Here is an 8,738-nt window from a genome sequence, read left to right as displayed (position 1 = left end):
TTTCAACGTAGTTATTTAATCCGCTTGGCTTTTTGATCTACTGTATTGTCGATCGCAGATCATTTTAAAATAGTAAAGAATAATGTGAATATGTCTTATTATTTCCATCCTAATTTAGGGTGATATATTTATATACGTATAACTTTATTTGATCAACATAAAAAACTTGTGTTTGTATGGATGCAACTTATGAACAATTAAATATGCACGATACGATTGGATTAGAGCCTAATCCACAGTAATAATTGTCTAATCTTTGGATAATTATAACTGCATTATTTTATGGTGGTAATGAATATCGTAATATTTATAAAAATCTCTGAAGCAAATTACAAACCCACAGGAGGCTATTACATTTGTATAAAAACCTTATATTAGGGGGCGTCCATAAATTACGTGAGACGTTTTTCAGGATTTTTTGACCCCTTATTAAATTTTATTAAAACTCCCCCTCTCCCCAAGTGAGATTTGGAAAGATTTTACTTGCCCCCCTCCCCTCCCTTAAACACCTCACGTAATATATGGACGCCCCCTTATTGTGTCGGTTTTATTTCAAAATATTTATGTTTACTTCCAACACCCACAGTCTCAGTAAATGCAATATATTTATTATTTACTGTGACCGTCTGGATTGTTACCTAAATGGCTGCATTGTATGTAGAGTTATGTTTGCGTTTAACAAACCTTTCATGCCACTTACTTCTTTCTCTCATAAAATAACGTAGAACAGGATCAGACAATTCAAATTTAGTAAAGCTATTATCATAGGCTTTATTCTAAAAGACTTGAAGTAAAGCTTCCGCACATGTTTTAATTAGATGTACTTAGATATAAGCGAATTATTTCGTGTAGCTCCTGCTAATTGTCAATAACATGAAGTATTTTATAAAAAAAACAAAAAAGTCTATTTGCAGATAATACCGAATTATCTGATTCCAAATAAAACTGTCATTCTATGACAGATGATGGGTTAACGCGCGGGAAAATATGGAGAAACAATTTCTCCGTTCAAAAAATATAATTTCTTCATAATAGGCACAGGTAACATATACTAAATATAGTGTTGCTGCATTTTTTATAAGTTGTATGAAAGAAACTTATCGTTATTAACCATCATGGACAAAATTAAAAAATAAAGAAAAAATGATTGTCGGTATTTAATACTTATATAATTATATATACTGAAAGGTTATTGGCAATACGTAGGTCGTAATTGTATAATTAATAGCTGGATATTTATTTTACTACTAAGTGTACTTAGTTAACTGAATGAAAAAAAAATTAATTGCTTTTGCATTGTTTATAATCAATCAATTTTAATTCCGTGGCTTTTCAATGATTAAATTTTAAATGTAGCACTGCGCATAAATTCATAATTGTCTTTTTCTTTATTAAGATTATTTCATCATTCAATATAATACCTGATATAAATTTTCCATTTAATTTACATTTTAATAAAAATAACATATCGATTGTTAAAAAAAACATACTCAATAATCTTCTAACGAATACTTGCGCAGTGCAACAGAAACGCATTTTAAGAAATTGATCTCAGTCAACGTTATTTTAAATAAATAATATATTCTTTAAAATATACGCTGTTTTATTCTTCTCCCATTAAAGAACATGTAACCTAACCTGCAATGATATTGGTACATGTAGTTATAATACCAAATGCCAACAGAACCTAGGTTCTCTGGATCGCACGCATATGGCACTATGCTCACTAGAACTATTTGCGTTAAAAATACATAAGTGGGTCAAAAGCGAGTGTAAAGGAGTCGCTTACGTACAAACATACTAGTCAAGCAATATATAGGAACAAAATATAAGCTTGTTAATTATTGTTTAAAAATTGAAAAATTTAACTTTTAGAAACTGAGATAGTTGCGTGGACCAATAGTTGGTGTTCAATAAACTTCTAAAGCGAATTGTCGGTCGCTACGAGTTATAAAGCTATAGTTATTAAGTGTATTTATGATATTTGTTTACAAAAATTACACCGTCTTCAAATAAGCCGAACTAGACCAAATTTAAATGGGACCACACGTGAAGCACCAGCTTTCAAATGAAAAGAGATTCATCAAAATCGGTTCAACCAATCGAAAGTTCTGAAGTGACAAATCCAAAATAATACAGTTGAATTGAGATACATTTTCTAAGTCGGTCTAAATTGTATTATTGTGCATGCTGAATCATTACATGCAGTGTCGTAAAATTTTTATTGTTATCAAAACGAGTGTGGACATAATCTAAAATAATTCATGTCAAATTTATAGAGTGTGTGATAATAAATATGAGCGGTTGACTTTAATCGTGTCTGCTGCGCTCATCACGGCTTCAGTTCCCGAATGACCGAAATTATTCACTGCCACCAACGGAGCGCTTAATTTGGTTTAATTTGTGAGACTAGTTACGAGCCGCGGCGATGTGTACATAACTAAGGTACTTTATTTATTTATTTATTTAAAGAAAGGCTTACCAACTAGATACATAATTTCTTGTTAAAACTATTAAAATATACATCAACACGTTATTACTTATGTATCTAAATTACAGGTAGGCACAGCTTTTCCAGCATAAAATAAACATAAAAATTTGATATACAACTACAAATGTTGAAATTTAATATAATTATATATTAAACATTCTATTATATAATTTTAACATAAGTTGTAATGGGGAGTTCGAACCATATTTATTTTTTGAAAATTTCACGTAAATTGGGCAAAAAGTACTAAGCCGACAGTTATAGGTACGTAAGAGCTATTTAGTTTTATACAAATAAAATAGTCTTTATGAAAACATAAATTGAACAATCGTTTATTGCTTCTCGATCAATGACTTCACAGCATGCATTACAAATCTCTGTTAATATTATAATTTCGATAGTTACTTTATCTCGTTACTCTGTCCGTATTGTCTGTCTGTCTGTGCATTAAAATGAATACAATCACTCATACTAACACACACACACACACACACACACACACACACACACACACTCAATACTGTCAAAGCTTAAAATATTTTTTATGTAAAACGATGAAAGAAATTGAGCTGTAAGGCTTATACATCCCTACAGGGGATCGCACAGGGGATCCTAGTGTTGGGCTCAATGCAGCATATGTAACTATATTATATAAAATTCTTGAAACAAATAAAGAATTTTTTTTTTATTTGTGTCCACGGAAGATTAAATATCGCATCCAACAGACTACTTTGCTTAAAACCATATATAACATATATATAGCAAAGACACGGTTTGCATAAAAATAAAAAAAATTAAATACAAAATTTTTAACTGCTAAGAAAATATCTAAATGGCCTTCAAGAATCATGACAAATTCCAATTGCTTCACGAACCTTCTCGAATTTGTTTGCAAGCAAGAGCAAAAATAATATGGTCATACACACCTCACCCTATTGCGCTTTCTATGGAGGTATGGAGATAAAGCTATTTCGCTATGGGATTGGCCAGCGGCCATCGAGTTGTTGGTTTAAGATTATAGTGAGTAAGAATCCCACATAACACATTCAGTCATTTTTCCTTCAAAAGTATTTGAAGTTGTACAATTACTCCCAATTTAAAAACGATACATACTATCTACATTGAGAAATTAAGGACTTTATAACGAATTTGAAAGACGATTTATATCATTAGGGCCGACGTTATGTAAGCGTGGTCACGGGGAAACACTGGTGACCACTGCTATGATCAATAAATCGCGTTTAAAATCAATTATAGTCTTGAATTTCTAAATGTATAATACTCGCGTAAAATCAAACTTAAAAAAATACTACACTGTCTACATGCCCAATTAGTTGTTACCCATCGAAGAAAGAAATAAATGACGAGGATAAGAAATAATATTAATATACGACGTTCAATCGCACGTGTTGCAGCTGCCTAAACAAGATCCAGTGAAAACTTTATGGATATTAACGAGCAATACTTATGTTTACACTTTTTAACTGTGGGTTTGTTCATGCGTCACGTGGATATAACTATTTTGTTTTTCCACATAGTACTTAGTCACAACTGAGCACTATGAGTTCAAAGTTTTGTCATTACGTATTAAATTAAATGCATTAGCCGTCTGTTTCACTTATTGTCTTTACAAACATGTTCCTAGCTAGTGGATAGCGATAAGGCTTTTGCTTCCTATCGGAACTAGACTCCAAGGTATACAGTGTAGATTTCACCATGAACGTATCAAGAATAAATGCTAGATGAATGAATACTGGTATTTTCAATGGATATAGTTCGGACCAATATAAATGTAAACGAAAAACTTCAAACTATTTTTGTGGTTTGAGTGGTACGAAGGTTAACTAAATAGACTAAATTAATTCCTATTTTACAGTTTTATTATTCCCTTTTAAAAGGGCGGCAACACATTCGCGATGTCGCTTGCGCTGTGGGTGCATATGTGCGACCCTGATGACTTACCATCACGTGACGCGTCTGCTCAGTTGTATCCTAATCAATAAAATGCATAACAACAAGCATTTAATTACAAAACTCCGAGATTTCCAATACGTGCCATGCGGATTATACTTCGCAAATTCATATCATTAAACCAAATAATAAAGAAGCGTTCAAGAGTTTTTCAAAACTGAAATTGAATGACGGATCGCTAGAGCGACTGACGTCATAAATACAGGCCCCTTATGATCTGCGACACACATTTGTTTTTCCGAAATCACACAATATACTTGATCCCTATCTGCGGAGAACTCTAAACATACTAAAATAATAATAATTGACTATTTCACAAGCCCCAGGGGCCTTGCATTACGTAAGTCCACTACTGCATAGTCGTTTCATTGACTACAGAAAACCGCCTGGTTATTCACGCCATTAGAGTTTCCTTCCTATATTCTATCTCGGTAACCGATGTGAAATTAGGTTAATATTAAATTTTGTGCACAGATAATTGTTTTGATTATTGCTCGCTTTTCTCTTCAAAAACCATTACAAAATTAAGCTTAAAATAAAAAGATTTAAAAAAATCAAATTATAAAGAGGTTTAAGCTACGATTTGAAAATTACCAGTATTCTTGGGAATACTACTTATATAAACCTATATCCTAAATAAGAAATAATTAAGTTCATAAATGATAACCCATTACCTAGGTATGATAATTTGTTAGTCACAGATAAATGGTGGTACATACGAAGAATTAGTCTAGATATCGTCTAAAGAACAGATATTTTAAATCTAAAAAAAATTTAATCACCAATATATACGAAAAAATTATAAAATAAAATTTTTAAATAGAGTTCTACTATTTTAACAAATAAAAATTTAAAAAGGATCTTTACATGGCTATTTATTATTTACGAATAAATTAAAGTCCAGTTAAAATAGCAATTAATCTTTCATCGCATTTCATCGTGAGAATCAAGGGTCGCTCCAGTCCCAAGGGATTTTGCCAACAAGTAACAACTCCTGCGCAGTCACACTTAAATCTTAATTACGTTTATTGATTTGTTTGAAACAGTATTTATTTATTGGATACAAATGTAGACTGTAGACTGTAAAATAATTGCTACAACACATATCATAAAAAACTTATAATGGATGGAGATTAATTAATATGTTCGCCCCGGTTTTACCCGTGGTACATATATTATTGCAACTTTCTTATGGTGTAAGAATTTTTGAAATCGATCTAGCCGTTCACATGTGATGGTGTTCTTTTTAATTCATTATTATATGCATAGATGTATCTAAATTTCATCCCTTTTCAACAGAGTAATATACTAGAAACGTAATTTTTCTTAATAGCAGCATTTAAAATATATCTATGTTATACTATTGCGGTTTACCTGGGGATTATAGTACATATCTTTTTAGTTAGTTGAAATGTTAAAGTAATTACAATTTAACAAAACAATTTTTTTATATAAGATATTAATATAGATAAGAAACATTTGTTTTCTATAACAAGAATAGTGTTTAAATAATTACTTTCACTACTTAAAAAAAATGTTACACATTTCAGTATGATAAAAAATCCAAGCGACACGAATAAAGAAATAACAAAGGGGCCGGCATGAAATTGTCTGTTTATGACTTGACAAATGATCCATGATGTTTCGAGATCTCCGCCCAAATAGGCCCCGCCTACACGCGCACGCGCCGAACCCAACTGAAAACATGAAAACACCACAGTTGAATACTGAAACTTGAGAAGTTAAGACGTATCCATGGTTATTTGAAATTTGAATTTGGAACTCGAAATGGAATACATTCGAACAAACTTCCTTATTCAAAACGAAGAAAGCTTTGACCCGAAGCAAGAAGAGCTATTTAATAACGAACATTTTGAGCCAATTTATCAGGAAGTTTCTTCGAGTTATGAGCAAGATTTTAGCCAAAATTTTCTGCAAATGTTCTATGATTGTCGTACGAATGTACCCGACGCGTCCTGGGACTGGCAGTGGTGGCAAAACAGTCAAGTGCTAAAGGAAGAGAATGAGGTGGAATCAGCAGGAACTATGAGTTATAGCGAGGAAGGTATGTTACAAACTCACTATACAAATATTTCTTCTTTTCTTCTTCTTCTTTTTTCTTTATTTAAGTAACTATTCGCACTCGTTTTTATAGTTTTTTACAAAATATAAGCGGAGATAAATTAAACAAATAAAAAATCGAGTCTTTAATTTCTAATACATTAGAAATTAAAGACTTTTAAACGGATTTTAAACGCGATTTATTCATTATATTATTAACCTCTCCCCGTGACCACGCTGTAAAGGGGCCATCCATAAATTACGTCACACGTTGATGGGGGAGGGGGAGGGTATCATTTTAATGTGACATTATGTGACAAGGGGCAGGGGGATCAAAAGCCTTGTGACGTCACATAATTAAATACTAGAACACGAAATTTATATGGAAACAAAAAAAAAATGAACAGATAATTCTTAATCTATATTTATTAATAATTTCGCACTCTCGCTATAATATTATCTCTTCCGTAACAACATTTGATTCCTAGAGCCAAGTTATAATGCAAGTGAGACACTTACATAAAAAATTAAAATAACGGTTTTCTTTTGATTATTTTTAGATAAATGCATAAGTTTGAAAAATGTGTGACGTCACATTAGGGGGGACGGGGTTCTAAAAATGTGACAACCTGTGACAAGGAGGGGGGGAGGGGGTCTAAAGTTCTAAAATTCGCGTGACGTAATATGGATGGCCCCAAAGTGTTCGAAACGTCGGGTTAATAATATAATGAATAAATCCCCTTTTAAAATCCATTTAAAAGTTTTTAATTTCTAAGTAAAAAATCATTAAATTTTTCGGTAACTCATCTTCGGAGACGTCTGTAGATGTATATGGGTGATAGATTCGTATATCACGTAGCAATCCACAGCTCGTTTGCCCACTTCCTATAAAAAAAATGTTCAGCCGCTCTAGACTTACCGTACCGTATAAAGGCGTCTGGCGGCATCGCTTTCCTACACTAGAATCAGTACTGCTTTAAGACAACATGATAACCTTCCAATTTTTATAAATACGTGAATTTTCTTTTTATAAGCACTAATTATATTTATAACACCTATAGCACTTCAAAACACGTCCAACCCTAAAAGGATTTATCAAATCGGTCCAGTAGTTCCTGAGCTTAGCGCGAACAAACTCTTCAGCATCATACTGTTACGAGTACCTAACTATAGATATAAGTGTTTAAAATCTATTAAGTGAGAGATATACTTTGAATTACAAAAAATGCTATAATCTGCATTGAAAACTTCAAAAAATAAAATCTCATCAGTATCTCATTTGAATACGCATCAAAGCTTACCTTTCGTTTATTAATTATAAACTAATTTGTTTTATTTAATTCAAAATTATGTACTTACTTCGCGGTTTATTGAAGAGGTAGACTGACATTTAAGAATTTGGATGCGGAGAAAGGTTAAGGTGTTTGTAATTTGAACTTAATGGAACAATATTTTATCGATGGGAAGACTAGAAAAAAATGATCACGGGCGGGATTTGAACCAGCCTCGTTCGCCGAATTGTGACAATGCTTAAACTCTCGGCCACCCGAGATCCCGCCAAAGCAATCGAATTTCTCCTACTCTGCAATTCAATTCTATTCAATATTTTAATGTATCGCAGTACATACTGCGTTGCCTCAATTTTGGTAATGTCCTGAAGTGAATAGTTTGTTCATATCCTAAGAGTTTAGATTAGTCCAAATAAATTGTATTTTATCTTCATTGATTTCTAAAATACGGACGAAGCCAGGCGAAAAGCTAGTGTAGTCTATAGAGACTACAGACTATATAGAACGAATAGGCTAAACAATGCAAAACCATAAAACCCACCTGTACAGGAAAGCAATAAAACCATAAACACTAACGCCGGCGCTTGACACATGGTCTACATCAAACAATACGTAACTGCATATTGATACTCCTCTTTTAAAACAAACTGTTTACATTTTAGACAGATAAAGACAAACATTTATTACAACATATCGTTAATAACACAGAGCAAAAAAAATTAATGTTATCCGTGGTTCTTACATAAGTTAATTAGTTTTTGGCGATATAAATAATTATTGGATATTTGGAAGAAATACATTTACGACTACATCCTAACTGTCTCAATGCTATATGATAAAATTAAGAATGGACATGGACTTGTATATTTATGTTTTTTTTTTATGTTACAGTCGGCAATGGAGCTGGTGGCCTCGCCTGATGGTAA

The 8,738-nt window shown here is 32.2% G+C and overlaps 1 protein-coding gene across 1 annotated transcript in view; it reads left to right on the top strand.

The window, feature by feature from the left end:
• Nucleotides 1–6,250: 6,250 nt before the first annotated feature.
• Nucleotides 6,251–8,738, top strand: part of LOC119833029 (homeobox protein MOX-1-like) — a 4,247-nt gene continuing 1,759 nt past the window's right edge. Inside the window, exon 1 of the mRNA XM_038356899.1 lies at nt 6,251–6,527. Within this exon, the coding sequence (XP_038212827.1) occupies nt 6,251–6,527 (277 nt within the window). The remainder of the gene's footprint in view (nt 6,528–8,738) is intronic.

Source organism: Zerene cesonia, chromosome 16 (assembly GCF_012273895.1).
Source record: "Zerene cesonia ecotype Mississippi chromosome 16, Zerene_cesonia_1.1, whole genome shotgun sequence".
NCBI classification, from domain to species: domain Eukaryota; kingdom Metazoa; phylum Arthropoda; class Insecta; order Lepidoptera; family Pieridae; genus Zerene; species Zerene cesonia.
Note: the sequence above shows the minus strand (reverse complement) of the source record. Positions and strands in the feature narration are given on the sequence as shown.